The 17,290-nt window shown below is 30.6% G+C and overlaps 1 protein-coding gene across 1 annotated transcript; it reads right to left on the bottom strand.

The window, feature by feature from the left end:
* Positions 1-11,648: 11,648 nt before the first annotated feature.
* On the bottom strand, positions 11,649-12,855 carry LOC147809885 (uncharacterized). The gene is made up of 2 exons (XM_087162921.1): positions 12,774-12,855; positions 11,649-12,127 (listed from the first exon to the last, which is right to left on the bottom strand). Exons 1-2 carry the CDS (start codon positions 12,853-12,855, stop codon positions 11,649-11,651), a joined length of 561 nt encoding a protein of 186 aa, XP_087019047.1.
* Positions 12,856-17,290: the final 4,435 nt, after the last annotated feature.

Here is a 17,290-nt window from a genome sequence, read left to right on the forward strand (position 1 = left end):
AAATTGTTATAATTTATCACTGTTATCCAATTTAGTTTGATTTGTATAACATTAGAACAAACACACAGAAAATGGTATCAATAGAATGAAACTTACTTAATTGGCTAAAATTACAAATTTATAAATGATTAACGTTACACAGGAATTTGCATACTAGCTTTTTGAAGTCGTGAAATTCTTGCCCGTAATTTGACATTTGTCAAAAATGAATGTAAATATTCAATCATAAAACTAAAATACATAATAAGAGTTTTTATAATTTAAACTAATTAAATTTTTAATTAACATAGTGAATTTAATTTTTGTTAAATTTGATCTTTAAAGATCAAAAGTTATAAGAATGGCAGAGAAAATTATAACGCATTTGAGTAGCTGCCGATAATTTTTATAAAAATTTTAAAATTGTTGAAAAATGAATAATATTTTAAAAATATGTACATATTTAATATTATATGTTTTTAAAGTGAAATTAAAAAATGAATTATATTAACAAAATTTATTAATTGTTATAAATGTGAAAGCTGTTTTGAGCAACAATTAAACATTTTCTTTAAAAAAGAAATATAGTTCTTAAATTTTTCCTTCATTTCACACTAATTTCGGTTAAATGAAAAAGTTTTTGATTTATTTAAATTATTGTTTTGAAAATTTAAATGCTCACTAAGCAAGAATCGTTTTTGAACTGTTTAGGATTCAGGAAATATAAGCTACTGAAAGCATTTCAATTTTACCTTTTTTTTTAAGAAAAGTAAATAGTCTGTAAATACCACTATTTATTAATTGCTGAAACATATATGGTCAGTTTCCCGTGAAAGTATACAGAAAATGTTTCGAAATAAACTGTGGTAGTTGCGAATAGTTTACTCCTTTCAATAAAAAAGTAAAAATCAAATATTTTTACAAAAAGTATCTTCTATTTTTGAAAAAATTTTCAATCCTTGAAAACGTTTTCATTTCCCAAAATTGTACTAGGGGCAAAACAAATATTTAATTATTGCTTTTAATATTTAATGTTTGTTTATGTTACTATGTACTTATGTTATTATGTATGTGTTTATTGTTTAAAACTGAAATTGTATTAGGAAATTGATTATTTTATTGTAATAACAGTTATATATTTATGTGAAAATAATGTGTAAAGATGTGATGATGAAATTCAATATGATGATGAAATTTGATGTTTAGTGCTTAAAACTTTGAATTGCTAATATAAATGAATCATTACAAAAAAAATTATGCATTTTACGAACCGTTGCTATACGCTTGCTAAAGACCCAATACTCGTACCCATCGGTAGATTTCACTTGTCGGAATTGAGTAAGAATGACGTCACGAACTTAAAAGACTATCCAATCGTCTGAAGTTCATTCTCGCTTATTTCCTTCAGATGAAACTTATCCTTTAGTACGAGAGTTGAGTTGTAAGAATTAATTCATTAAATTGTTAGATGAAACAAAAAGTCAAATTAATATGTTATGGAAAAAGCTATAATAAAAGATAAACCTAAGGTATAACCGATTAAAATTGCTGATTTTAATAGGTTAAAGTTCGGAGAATCTGCAATGAATTCTATTGAATTCCTTTCGTTAATCATCAGTGACTGAAACTGAACTTAAAGCTCCGAGAATACCCATTTAACCATTTTACCCGTCAAACATTTAACCAACTAAATCTGTGTCTAACCAATCATTAACGCTCAAAGCCTATACAACGCTATTATTATCCAAACAATAGCACTTAACCTTAAAAAACCACTGTATGGAATTTCAGACACGTTTATATCAACTCTATGGTTTATAACCGTTACACGTTGAGTGCTACGTCTGTCATTGGTTACTGACACTGAATTTTCCGTTTAGACTTCGTTAATCTTCGGTGACTGACACTGAACTTTCAGTTTAGGCCTCACTAATCATCGGCGACTGACATTGAACTTCTCGTTTAGGCTTCGTTAATCATCGGCGACTGACATTGAACTTTTCGTTTTGGCTTCGTTAATCATCGGTAGCAAACAGTGTAAAACATAATATAAAAATAAAAAATTTACTTTTTTATAAGTAATTGCTGAAAATTTGCTTAGTATTTTTTTAATACAAATCATATTTTTATTTATTTCAGACCATTAGTCGTGCACTTCGTATTGTTATATTACAATACGAGAGCTTCTAAGCAATACACATAGCCTGACGGAAATTTCTTTAAAAATACACATGGTGCTCAACAAATTAACGTTAAAAAAATAAAATAAAACGTTTGTGTGAATCCTTAATGGTACTATATAGGTAAAAAGTTATATTACCTATTAATGATGCTTTGTGAGCGTTACCTAATAATAACCTAATAGTTACCGAGTAATAATCATGTATCTACGAGCTTTAACATACAAGAATTGATAATCTCTACTTTATCTGGTTAAATCTAGGTTTATTTTTCATTCATGCTTCAGCCATAGTAATTTTAGACTTTATAAAAATTAGTATTTAATCAGCACATTTTCATCATTTTAAAAACATTTTAACTAAAAGGTATGTCGTGTAGATAAAGTTATGCTTAGTAAAACAAAACTTTTTTTGATTCTGAATCGCATCTCTTAAATAAGAAATCTTGTTGCCAATAACGTTTCCGTAACACCATCGTGAGAGTTAAGCTAGACCATTTGAGCTTATTTCCTTTTCGCAAGAAAATTCGCTTAGTTATTGTAGCTGACTATTTCTTAAATAATGCAAACTAAAAAATAAGAATTCCTTTTATATGCTGTAATATGTGTAAAAACCAAAAAAAAAAGAAAAGTGATATTGCAACTTTATTCGAAACCGAAATTATGAGCTTTCCATTTAAATTTTCCCTATAGTAAATAGATTAATTCTTTGAAACAATAGTAATTAACCCGACTCAAATCTATCAAGCAAGTGTGTTTTATGTTAGATTCTTAGAGAAGTAAGTAGTAGGGATGAGAGATAAAATATCTGTTAAATCCATTAATTGATCGCTTAATAGGACATATTATTTTTATGCTAATATAAATTTTGAGATTATTTGATGTATTACTTAATTTTCATAAATATGCATCAATTATAATACGTATAAACAATGCATTTTAGATGCAAATAAAATTTTAATATTTAATTTTACGTGTTATATTAATAAAAAAATAAGTCTTACAATAATACTTAGTATAAATAATGCTTATTATCTTTAGATACGAATTCAACTTTAATATTTGCTTTAAGATATTTTATTTAAAACATTTAAGTCTCAAAATTTATAATCCAATAATTCATCTTTAGTAATCAATTAAAAGTTTGCAAAATAATTGTTAGTATAAATGTACGGTACATTTTATTTTGCACAAAAAAAAAAAAATAATTAAATATTGTTTGTCTTATAATAACAATTTGCTTCAGAAAGAGATTTTTTAATATCAATCAATTCTAAAAAATTTAAATGATTTTAAAATTTTACTTGTACAAATCTTTTTTTCATCTGTATCACAAAATGTCTTCTTTAAAAATATGAATGAATTATTGTATCAATTTTAAAAATTTAAATGAATCAGTGAATCATTTTTAGAATAAAAATAATCAATCAATTATTAGATTTATTTAAGTTAATTGAATCATAACAGTTTGGTGATAAACTATATGGTTGATAATTTCCTTATAATCGCTCATCCCTAGAAACGTAAGTGAATGAATTTGCTTATTTGGAAATGATTTGAGCCATATTAGAAGACCATTAAAAAGCAATGCGTTAGTTAAATAAAGCAAAAGTGTTAAGGAAAGTGTAAAAGATTTTAGACCAAATGCTTTGAACACATTTTATACGACAATATTCATATATAACAAGTTTAATATAGATTTCAAACTACTTCACATAAGGAGCTCTATTTCACTGTGAGATTTGATTAATAATTTTTTTTAATTCTACTTATTATCAAACAAAATTTATCTTAATACAAATTTAGAATACATATCGTTTTCAAAGTACTATTTAAATATTACCTTACGAATATTCGATGGTATTTTTTTAATAAAATATTTCTAAAAATCCAATCAATCATTAGTATTTTCTCTCTCATTAAGACTAAATTTGCAGCTGACGTATTTACGATAATTATAAAAATGTGGAAAGACATTGTCAAAAATAAAAGCACTCCTAAAAAATTTTGGCTAGTGATCTGCTCATTCCAGTTGGGAAACTTTCATCTTCCATATCATGTTTGTTTTCTTTTTTTTAATTTCAGTTCTCTTTTTAAACAGATTTTCAATACTTAACTTTCTTAAACAACGAAAATCGTTTGCAAACGGCTGTCTATTATTCTAATTTAATTATGACAAATGTTTGAAAAGCGTATAAATTGGTGCTCGAGGATGACAGAAAACCATCAAATTCGCTAGCGAACATAAAACCATGTCATCAACTATTTGCCATAATGACGTCACGAATCAAGAAGTGGCCATTATTAATTAGATAGAACCAATTGTTTTGTGTTCGATGATTTTGCGAAATGTTTTTATAAGCCAAATGTCAACCGGAAAGGGCAAAAATCGAAGTTTAAATATTTATTTCCTTTACAACTAATACTATTTTTCAATTCAAAATTCAAATTAAAAACTTTTGAATGAATAAAAAGAAATAATACTTTCGAAATATGTGAAATGTAAAATATCGTCTGAAAAACTTAATTTCGTAATGTTGGATTCAGCAATCGATTATTATTCCTTAATTTTAACGAACTTTTATAAACGAGTGAGTTTTCTGAAGAAGTAACACTTTTGAAATTCGTGAAAGATGATAAAAAATCGTCTGAAAAACTTTTTTTCATTTTCTTGGATTTAGTTATTGCTTATTAATCCTTAATTTTAAAGAACTTTTTTAAGTAAGGAGAAAGTCATTTAAAAGAAGGAAAGTAAATTCGCTTCCATTAACATATTAGCCAAACATAAACCTAAATATGTTTGGGTGCACTTGGTACGTGCAATTTTATTTTGATTAAAGCAACAATTTCTCTAGTGCGAAAAACATGGTGCTTAGAAATTATGGTGAATTGTTTATGTAAATTAGTCAGCTGTAAATTTGTCAAATTTCTCAATTTTCAACTACGTAGCAGCAAACGTATAGCTTCATCTCTCAATACTTTTTAAAAAAAATACCCCGCCTAAAACTTAAATCCTTTGTAGAGATGCTTTAAACTATTACTATTTAAAAAAAATGAATTTGAGTGAATTTATAACAAGGTACTGCGATTAAGATGACGGATACATAAGTTCTCTCTCTTGTGACATTATTTATATATCAGTGGTATGAATATCAGGTATCATAGAATTTTTTTGATATTGTATATTCATAATAATGTTGAGATATATTTGTTCCAGCGATATTGACCAAGTTTTATTCATGTATTTTGATGTTCAGAGTAACCAATTTTGCTCTCATAGCGGTAAATAAATGAATTAGCAGATATGAGTCTCTTTTCATTGTTCAGCTTTCTATCTATAAATTAATCCATTGACACACTCTCAGAAATAAAAAATCTCACTTTTGACGATTCAGCATTTCATAAGCTGTATTTCATTAATTTTGAGAATTATTTTGTTACTAAAGCACGTGATTTGAACAAAACGCAAACTCTCAATTGTATGACGAAAAAGTTTTCTCTACTCGGAACCTCAGCGCCATCACACCATCTCAAATTTAGGAAAAAAAATTCTTAATTTTACATAGCTAGAATGATGAAATGCGAATTATTCCGTTATTTTTGACGAAATTCGTTTCCTCCCAAGAAGAGACGACAGTTATTTCGTCACTCTGAACAAATGTTCGCTCGGAGTATATTCCAGGAAACGGTTTCGTCAAAAACGAAGAAAACTTCGTGAAATTTGAGTATACATTTTTTACTGTGCTGAGCCGTTGCCCAAGAGCCCAAATCCTTGAACTCGCGCATTGATATTCGAAACAAAAGTGATAATTAAAAAAATTTCAATTTTTAAAAATAATTTTTTCATTGAAAATTCGAAAATTTTGTGATTTGTTTTGATGATGCATATAAATGAAAAAGAAAAGAAGCATTAGTCTCAAAATTTTTTTGGCCTTCGCAGAAAAAGTGTTTAATAAATCAAAATTTTATAATTAGAAAATAGGATTTATTTAAATTATTTTAGATGATTCTTTAAACGGGGTCCTGATAGTCATAATTTTGCCATTTCTAAGGACAACTAGCTTTGTGTAAATAGAATGTAGAACTTAAAAAGAAAAAAAAATTGAAAAAACGTTGAGTAATTCATTCACTTAGGAATGAAATTCGATTCTTTAGGAATGAAATTCGAAAAAAGAAAAGAAGTTACGTTTATTTTCACAATTACGTTGAAATTCCGGTGTCACGGAAGGTTCATTATTCCAAGAACGAAATATTTAAAAAGAGAATATTTAAAAAGACCCTGCAAAATGGCTTCGTGTAAGGCTCGGCAGCACGGTTTACCAATGGTCTCGCTGAATCTAGCTAGCAACAATTCTGCTCATAGACTATTTATTTTATTTTAAATACCTTCTAAATAGTAAATTTCGTGAATCTAATGACAGGCAGCGTTGAAGAAAATTTCGATTACTCATGCCTGGTGATGAATGTGCGCCATAAATATAGGGGAAAGTGGCGGGTAAGGCCGGGTAGCTAAGATTCGAAGACCTGTTTGGGCTTAACAGTTCTACCAAGTAATTGTAAGATTTAATCAAGATATTCATTGTTTAGTTGTATACAATTCCTGAAAAGACAAAGATTAACTATTTTTTAATTAATTATTTTTCACTAAAAGAGGTCAAAAGACAGAAAATTAATATCCATTAGTGGATGTGGAGTGAGACAACACCTCCTAGAGGAAGGAAGGCCTCAGCACGGATCAATTTAGTAGTCCGATCTAACGAAGTTAACTGCGCAGTAGATGAAAAATAAGAAAGATGTCATTTCGTTAAGGGTACTAAGCTGCGCAGTGGTTGAAAATACGAAATATGTCATTACGTTTGGACAACTAAAGGATATTTATGGTAACCCGTGCTGAGGCCTGCTCTTATCTAGGAGGTGTTGAGTGAGACCGGGTGCACATGTTAATTTTATGGGAAATTTACAAATACTAAAATTTCAATGAAAAAGCAGGAATTTCTGGTTTATGTGGCAATTTTTTAAAATAATTATGCATGTTATTTACACGTGATGTAGTCAAGGACACTCGAGGGTAAGGAAAGAGGGGCTGCTAAAAGCCGGACAGAAATGCCTTAGTTTTTTTTTTTTTTTTTTTTAATTGCTGAGAGTTTCTTTATATCTATATGAATACAATAGTTTTGTATAATGGGTCTTCAAAAATTCCATAAAATATGTAAATAAGTTTTTTTTTTTTTTGCTTTAAAGAGGAAACCTCGGATGTAGTTATTTGGACTTTTCCTTTTTTTGGACTTTCATGAACTCAGCACAGATATACATCAAAGGAAAGGGGGGTAGCACTCAGTTTTATATTATCGCAAAGTCCTCCATATTCCCATAGCAAATTATTCCTCTGGAGGAACTGAATTCGAGATTGATCGTTCTCTGGTTCAGGTCAAAATTACGATCTGTGAATGAATGGATGTGTGAATAGATCCGCCCTATAAGCGGGTGGGACGTTTGAGTGTAGTAGAAGTCGAATATCTTAGATGGCGCCACTGGAAAACAAGAACAATCACTCCCTCTGGCCTTAATGGTCTACTACAACAACAGCAACCATGAAATAACATTACCAATGATATCATTCTTGGTGAGCTTTTTAGTTTCTGTATAACTCCAAATACGTGCTAAAGAAGTTAAGGAATGAACAGAAAATTTTAACAGTCTAATCTATTTCAGTAGAAATTTTGCTCTCTCTCTTTTAAACACTGAACTCACTCATTACGGAAGAAGCCCCGAGCGTCAAATTTGAGTAACTGATATATTGCAAATGTTATTTTTCTGATTATCTCATTGAGTTTCAAGATAAGAGCAAATCACTGTCAAGCATTTTTTTTTTAAACTCGGAAAGATCACTACCAAAAAATGGCTTCACAGATCCTCGAATATTATTAAAACTTTCACTGCTGAAATAAATCCAATGGTTTTACAAATGTGGGACGAAAATAAAAATAAAAAAGCTTCAACATTTTAAATTATCGACTGAATAGGAAAACTACATGACAACACTACATTGAAGGCCATACATCTACATGAGTATTTTTTGTTCTCACATCTCTAAACGTTACAGTTATAGTGCTATTTTTAAAAAAAAATTCCTCGTAGTGATAACGAATATTTTCTATCACTATTAGATATCACCCGGTCGCTATTAGAAATCACCAACTTTTTCTAGAAAAGCATCATTTATTAAAAAGGTAGTAATAATGAACTTTGAGGAATGATATATTGTACACAACTAAGCAATGACTATCTCGACTAATTCTGACAATTTCTAGGTCGAACAGTTTAACTCCTACAGACTTTCAAATCTTAGCTACCCGGTCTAACCCCACTTTATTTCGTGGTTGTGCGTTAATTCGTCACTCACCATTCAATGTAGCAACAATTCAACGCACATAATTTGTCGTGAGCAAGATTCGTCAAAGCGACAATTTATCGTAGGACTAACTCGACATAAAGACAATTCGTAGTGGACGTAATTCACTGCGGTGACAATTTGTTGAGGGCACAATTTATCACAGTGACAATTAGTGGTAGGCATAATTCGTCGAGGCGAGAATTTGTCATGAGCACAACTCGTCGCAACAACAAATGGTAGTGGGCATCATTTGACGCAAAAGTACTTTGTCACAGGCAAAACTCGTTGCAACGACAACTTGCGTGGGCACAATTCTTCGCAAGCACAACTCGTTATGAGCACAATTTCGATGAGATACACTCATTGCCATAAAAATTAGGTACTGCGAAGTAATTGCGAGATCGCATCGAAACTTAGCAATAAAGATACTTATCAGGTAGATTTGTAAATAATGTGATATTATGCAGCGTGGTTGCACATTATGTAGTGATACCAGAGAGCATTGAAATTCGTTCTCCTTTGATTATAAAAAGGTAAGCAGTACTTGTTTTCGTGTACTTAATATCTATTGCAAAGAAAGCTTTTTCTAAACGTAGTAGATGCTATTACGCCGCCTTCCAAAACTATATGAGAAGCTGACAGAGTTATAGAGCGTCCCGCAGTGGACTGATCGTTAAGACACGGTTCCCAGCACATCACCGAAGTCAAGCATCACTGGCTGTGATCAGTGTGGTGGTGGGTGACCACTTGGATCAGTCTGCGTAGGGACAGAGCGTGTGCGGTATTGGTCCTCGTTAAACTGTTCTACCGTAAATTGCTCGACTTCGCGTGCAGGTCGTTGGGCTACCGAAGCGGGGGTGCCATAAACTCTGCAGAGGATCAAAATTGTAGTGGCATATCTTCGGATCATCCACAAGGATGTTTCCTAGACAGTCACCAATAGCCCATTGTGCAACTCTAGTGCGCCGTAAATGAACTACAACTACCACAATCATAATTCTTCCACATTTGTCTTAATTTATTATCATAATTCTTGCACAATTATTTTATTTTTCATGCGACACTGTGACCGCTGATTTTGTATAATTTAATGAACATTACGAAACAATTTACAAATAACAGTAAAAGGTTGTGTGAAATTTTATCAATAAACAACAAGAAAGTGTTAAAAACTTAGCTACAATATTAGTGTCTGAAATAGCACTTTTAAACAGAGCTGGTGCATAAATAATAACATTTTCCCCATAAATTATGAATAGATCTTAATTTGTAGGTGGTAAAAATTTCAGACGTTTTGTAATTGGTAAAATACTTTTCTGGAATTTTTAAAGAAGGATTTAAACAAAGAAAGAAACAACTTGCCATGTAATACACCGTTCAAAAACTGCAAATTAAAGAAACAACTCACAAGTCAAAAATATTCCAATTATTATTAAATCAAATAATAATTGAAAATTACTTTTAAACAAATGATTTTTTAATTCTGCACTAATATTTCCTGATTCGCTAAAATAATTCTAGAAAAATGGGGATGAATGCAAAAAGCAAAATTAACAATAAGTGACTCGAAGTACTTTCCTAGTTACGTTCATATTCATAAATTAAGACAGAGGACAAAATTGTGATGGCATGTCTCCGGATCATCCTAGGGTGTTTCCCAGGTCGTCGTCAATAGCCCATCATGCAACTCTAGGTAGACGTAAATTAAGTACCTACGTACCCATATATTGAGGATAGTTCAGAATCGCGCGGAAATTGAACTCTAAAGTAAAAATTTTACTTGTAGAATTGGAACGCACATCTTCAAGAATAATATGAAGATTACCGGAAGCCACCAGATGACGCCAATGGTGACGTCACAGTGGTGAGAATGTAAGAGAGGGGCATATAAGGAATGATGGCAAAGTAATGAAATTTTTTACAAATGTTTTGAAAGCCATAAGTGCCATAACCAAATAGTTATGAAACAAAGGACGCATTTGGCTGAATTTTTTACTAATTGAATCTATATTATATAAAACGCTAATACGTACGTATGTATCAATAAAACCGATGATATTTCTTTTCTCGCGTTGGCAACAGTTTTCATTTTTAATTGATAAGATTCGGCTCGCAAGAGCACGTAATGAGCATCATATGGCTAATCTATATTATATAAAACGCTAATACGTTTTAATTGATAGGCTTCGGAGCGCAAGAGCATGTAGTGTGCATATCATATGTCTAATCAGGTGAATTCTCACCGAATTATCAAAAAAGTTCTCACAAAATTATCTTCATCGAAGCCGATGCTTTACATCCGGCGTTCAGTACTATTTCATATTGTTTTACAACACATGGTTTTAGCCCTCTGGTGGGAAAGAATTTAAAACAAAACTTACAACAGTTACTTTTCTCAATAACTGAAATTTAGAATAGTGTGATTAAGAAAAATATGCGAACTGTTTTCAATTTCAAATTAATATTGAAATGCACAGGTTTAGAGTTTTCTACAGTGAAAAGTTCTCGGAACTTCAGAGTTCAAAAAAGTATACAAAATCTAGACGTTAAGAACGTATCCAATGAGCGAGCAAAGCTTAGGTCCGTGATGACGTTTTAGATGACGTCACACTATAGCGATCGGATCAAATTGCATTGTCCATTAAAATTTCAAGACGAGGTGGATTTTAGCTGAGCATACAAGACTTCGGAAAAGGCATTAGGACAAATTTCATACTGGTGACTGAATGAGTGTTTTAAGATTATCTTTTAACCTCGACGTACAAATAATTCAAACATGTGTGGAGACCTAGTTATAATTGAATAATACCATTTTTTTATTGCAAAAGCACTTGACTTTACATTATTGGCCCCCATGAATCGAAGATGCATGAGATTGGAGCATATAAAACAAAAACTGAACCATTGAACAAGACAAGAACAATATAATAACTAGAACAATAAATACTTGCAAAACGTGAACCACTTAAACATGAACGAGAATCAGTCGCTGGATACCAATTGCAGCAACTCCCTAGCTCGCCAATATCGACTGAATAAATCTTCTTCATTTAATGAAGAACAACTGAGCAAATGATCTTTGTCCATCTCAAAGCATTATCTGCTGCACTTTGCACTTTGTGCAATCCTATTGCACAAAGTGCACATAGGACTGCCAAATATACCAATTCTGTATAAATGTTTAGCAAGGCAGTCATGTCCAGTCTCCAGGCGGAACGCCGCCACTGCAGTGGATCTAGGGGAGTTTGGAATTTTATTAATTGAATACCTCCATTTCTTATTCTTGATTTCTTCTACTAAATTAGCATCATAGCTTTTCTTCACAGTATTTTTTATAATTCTTATAATTGATGAAAATGGTACTTTGGCATTACCTGCCTGCAAAATCTCTGCTCCCTTCTTTGCTAATGTATCAGCCCATTCGTTACCATTTATTCCTGCATGAGATGGAATCCACTGCAGAACAACAGTACTTCCCTCAGAAGCTAGGAGATTAATATTTCTTCTGCAGGAGTCAATAATATTTGACTCTGCAACATTATATGCCGCAATAGCCTGGATGGCTGATAGAGAGTCTGAAAAAATAACTATGTTGTCAATCTGAACTGATCTAACCCCGATTTGTTCTGTTGCAATTCTAATTGCCTCCAATTCTCCATCAAAATTGGATAATACAAAATTAAAAACTTTTAAAACACTTTTAATCTATATTTTATATAAACGATATCCAAAATAGGTGATACTCCAAAAAGTACTTCTACATGATAGCTTGACAGCAACCTTAGAGTTTTGAGACCAACCTAGAAAGCAATGAAATGTATGGGTCAAATATCAAAACAATCTTGATTTCATGAAAGATTGTTTCGATAATATGCTTACATGGCCCACATTTGCTTACATGGAATCTCTTTTGTTAAATCGAAGTCAATGAGATCTCTGATACCATGATAAATCAGCAGCATGGGTCATTTCACTTCACTACTAGTGGTCGGGCAGACCATGAGAAATACACGAATCTGGTTAGCTATCTGTACTTTTTGTGTTTACGACCATAGAATAACATGAAAGTAAATTACTTACAGAAAATTAATCCCAAAAATGCATATTAATGTCAGTGAAAGTATGTAGAGCTAGTTTTATGATTGTGTACAAAATGTTTGAGCCATTAATTTCAGAGGGATGAAGGAAAAGGCTATATGGGAGTTGCATTTTGGAGCCCACCCAGCTTCAGATCAATTTGTATCAGATTGTCTGGGAAATAAAGGTGATCGGTGCCCAATGCAGATCCTATTGTCACCGTCATGTCGTTGGTCACGAGATCGTGGAGCTTTAATTTCCATGACCCCTACCCTCTTGGCTCATAATGGGTTCAGAAATTTTCATGAAAATAAAAAGTGAAATAAATCCCTATTCCTTTTGTAATTTAATTAAAAATGTCTTGTTGTGAATATTATATATAACTATACTGTAATAAGGTAAAAGGAGTAAGAATAGGTGAAAGCCATAGCCATGCATTTTGAAGGAACTGCATAAAGTAAATATAATACCTGTAATGCGTAAAATAAAATTTGTAAAACAATTCTAAAATTTATGAAGATTCGACTTGAATTTTTTAACAAATTTCGCAAATTTTTTATATAAAATTGTAGGAATAAAAAACTTATAATAAAAAATGAATAATCGTATTTGTTGTAAACACATTTTCTTAAAAAGGCAAAACCCGAAAATCCATATAGTATCACGGTATAAGGCAGCTGACCAGATTATTCAGGTGCAACAGAAATATTTTCCGAAATTTTTAAATTTAATCGGTGACTATGACTAGTGAAAACCTAAAGAGAAGCTTTTCTAGTAGTACTTTCGTAGGACCTTAGAAAACAATCCTAAAACAAATTTCATGTTTGCATTATTGATGAATTATTATTCATTAGTAGGGATGGGTGATCGTGTAAAGCTAAGGGTGGTGGCGTTAGTGGTAAAATTGCTCTTTCCAGACTTCCGGGTTACTGCTTCCGATATATTTTTACGCCGCAGATTGAAAAAACGTGCCATCATATTATTGCATCATATCTTTTGCAGTCTTTCACATGTACCGAGTTCTTTCTTTCAGCCTTTAAACTTCAGTATTATCATATTAATATTATAATCATTAGAATATTTTCTAATTAGGCTAACTTAAAAAGATATTTTTAAAGATATTTTTGGCGACATTTTATTCAAATGTAGCCAAATAGGGGATAAAATACAAAACATGGCAAACCTTAAGAATTATTCACAATGAGATATTAACTTTCCAAAAATTTTTTCGGCCTTACGACCTCTGAGAATCAATACATTTCAGAAAGCTCTTATGAATGGTACAATTATGTTTAGGTTTGAACCCAAATTACAATAGCAAAACTGCATGGAATATTAGGCTTGTTCACACATCGCCTCGTAGTCATAACATAAGCGGAGGGATACACCGGAAATTTTCTAAATTTCTTCCGGTTTCAGGACGCTTGTTATTGTTTACATTAGATCACCCATCCAGAGCCCGGATTTTGATGACCTAAAAAATCTCAACTAATGCCCTTAAAAAGTGCAAAAAATGCCCTTAAAAAGGGCAAAAAATGCCCTTAAAAATCCAAAAATTGCGCAAAAAATATCTTAAATAAAGTAAAAATATTGAATTAAAAAAATGCTTTGCTCTTTAAAATTATTATGAGTCATTTAAAAAATATAAAGCAATGCAATACTTGTTCTGCGTTCATTAAAGTTTGAAAAATTTGTTTTATATCCTAAAATAACAAAAAAAGGGAAATATATTGACACCAAAATATTTTTATTTTGTATAGAAACTTTAATGGATATAACAATTTCCATCTCATAATATTACTCATAATATATACACAGAATTACATTGGATTATTAAATGTTTTTTAATAATTTGAAATGTAAACGAGCGTCTCTTGCCTGAAAGTAAATTTTCATTCCTGCAGAAGCTTCTTTCAACGTCTACTGATGTTACAGGTGCGTACTTGAAAAAGACAGTCTCACTTACTGATAATTCTTCTTCAATTTGAAAAGATTTTGCTTCACCTGTTAATATTCTATTCGCGATCGCAACGCTCGAGTACGCCGTCTAGCGGGAGCCTGTAAATATCGGACATTAATTTATCACGTTTTCATTTAGTTCCATCAAAGTCATTGACTGAATCAGACGCCATTTTTTAGCAGCAAATAAGAAACAAAATTTCCCTAAGGAAAAGGCCGAAGAACTTGAAAAAAATCTCCAGAATATTAGTAAATCTTTCAGGAACAGAACACGCCAAACATTTGAAGAAAAATTCCTCAATAATTTTTAATTTCTATTATCAACAAACTTGCAACTGATGACTTCCGATTTCGGATACTGTTACAGATGTGTGTATTAAGGTAAAATGCATTTCTTCTGTCTTCAATTCATTACGAATTAAAGTGAAGTCAACATTGCTTTCGTCATTCCAGTGAATAAATATGAATTCAGAACATACAGAATTGTAATAGTTATAGCATATTCTTCTTCGTTATAGAATAGTATATATTTCTGTATCCATATAATTCGGAAAACAACAATAAAAAATTATCCAAGTTACTTGAAATAGTGCCATTTGTGCTGATTCTTAATTAATTTAAATCGTTTTCTTGGTAAGTTTTTTTTAATTTTGAAAGAATAAGTTCAACTAGAATTCAGCTATTCTGTTTTTAGCTACATATTCAAATTCATATCAATTATAAAATTTTGCTGTGTAGTATGTTATCTAAAAGTAATGAAGGTATAAACTATGTATCTATTATTTGAGAATAAAGTTTTCAAACAAGGAACTTATCATTTTGGAATTCTCCGGGAATCATAAATCAGGTAAGTGCAATGATTTTTACAATAAAAAATTTGCTTGTAAATATTTTTTTTTTCATTTGATGATGGTTCTCTACAGAATGGTTTTTTACGTCTGATTAAGAACTATAAGAATAATAAAAAAAGAAACAATATGAAAGTTTTTATTTCAATGTTAAGAATTCTTAAAATCGTTTTTTTTATCCCAAGAATTCTTTATTTTCCGTTTTTTAGTTTAAATTTTTTGATAAAAATTGTTCTCAAAATACTTTTGAAAAATTAAATGGTATAACATTATGTGTTTATGTATACTTCTTGTATATTCCAATGTTTGAAGTAATATGATTCAGAAAAGTATGGAATAAAAATTCGATACTAACGTATTAACGCCACCGCCGCTACAGATTTGGCGGTTTTTAAGAGCCGCTAATCTACACTTAAAATTTTTGCGACAATTCATAAAATAAAACACTTTATTTAAAATCAAAATAGTTAATCGGATTTCAGTGGAAAATGAGCCGATATAGAGTTTAGCATAGATTCAAAACAATCATATCGCCATATGAACTCTGATGAATAAGATTCCAAATGAAATAACATTTCCAAAACGTACGTTTACCAAGATAAAGTTTTATGTTGTGGGAATTGGTACATTTTCGTTTTTTCGGTAAAATATTTCCCTCCTGAAAAAATAAAATTGCATCTTGTTTTGTTTTTGGCAAATCCCAAAGACGAATATTCGTAGCACTAAAAATGGCGACAAAAAAGAATTGTTTTTTTGTTTTTGTTTCGTCAGCATTCTTTATTTTACGTTTCTGAGTTTCTAAATAATGATTTTTATTGAAACTTGAAATTTTTTGATAAAAATTGTCAAAAAACGTTGTTTACAAAATTAAATTTCATAAAATTATGAGGCTTATGTATACTTTTTGTTCATTTTAATTTTTGAAGTAATATGATTCTTAAAACTATAGAATGTAAAGTTTAAATGGGCCTTTCATGTTATATCATTAAATTTAGTAATACTATTTCTCGGGCATTAGGTTTTAACTCTTATAAGAATATACATATTTTTTTCTGTTAATGTACAAATATTTTTCCGATGTGTTTTGGATGTTCCTTCTCTAATAAAAAGAGATACCATTTTGTTTTCGGTTGTACAAGAAAGAGGATCAAGCATTTTTCTTTTTTAAATTTAATAAGCCACATTAAAGAAGGAACGTTGCAATGCTACACGCTACATTAACGACGTCTCCAGAGTAACTGAATGACGGTTCATATAGAAATCGCAGGTATGCGTCTCATACAACAACGCCCCCTATAGTTCGTTGCGATCGCGAATAGATTTTCTTCATTGTTTGGAAGCCAGTGTAATAATGAAAATTGATAAAAAATAATAAAAATTGGAAAAAATTAACAAAAAACTTTAAAAAATGCATTAAAATGCAAAATACGCCCCGAAATTTAAAGAAAAATGCCCTATAAATCTAAAAAAATGCTCTAAAAGACAAAAAATGCAAAAAAAATGCAAATGTCATCAAAATCCGGGCCTTATTCATTAGCATTATTTTGGAAAAGGTTGGTATTTGCCTTTTTTATTTTTCTTGGAAAAAGTCTTCGTTCTGGGTACCTTTGTGGTGCGCAAGGTCAATAAAATCACATTTCATATAATCATTTCATATAAATGTAAACAGTGCTTACCTTATCTTGGCAAACAATAAAAAATACAAAAACAAGATTTACCATTTGTTTACTTTTTAACGTGAAAAACAATATTTTTTTAAAAAAAAGCTTTAATAATTATGCTAGCAATGATGATCAATGATTCTTATCTCGAGCGTCAATGATGGCAAGCTTTTTTCAACAAATTCAAGGTTTT

This window comes from Parasteatoda tepidariorum, chromosome 5, assembly GCF_982258835.1.
Source record: "Parasteatoda tepidariorum strain Cologne lab strain chromosome 5, Ptep-v5.0, whole genome shotgun sequence".
Classification (NCBI taxonomy): Eukaryota; Metazoa; Arthropoda; class Arachnida; order Araneae; family Theridiidae; genus Parasteatoda; species Parasteatoda tepidariorum.

Excerpts from the sequence above, each read along its gene's own strand:
- LOC147809885 (XM_087162921.1), bottom strand. The coding sequence starts at position 12,855 with ATGACGGTGACAATAGGATCTGCATTGGGCACCGATCACCTTTATTTC. Across the intron at positions 12,128-12,773 it reads ACAAATTGATCTGAAGCTGG|ACTCTCTATCAGCCATCCAG; the intron begins GTGGGCTCCAAA and ends TTATTTTTTCAG.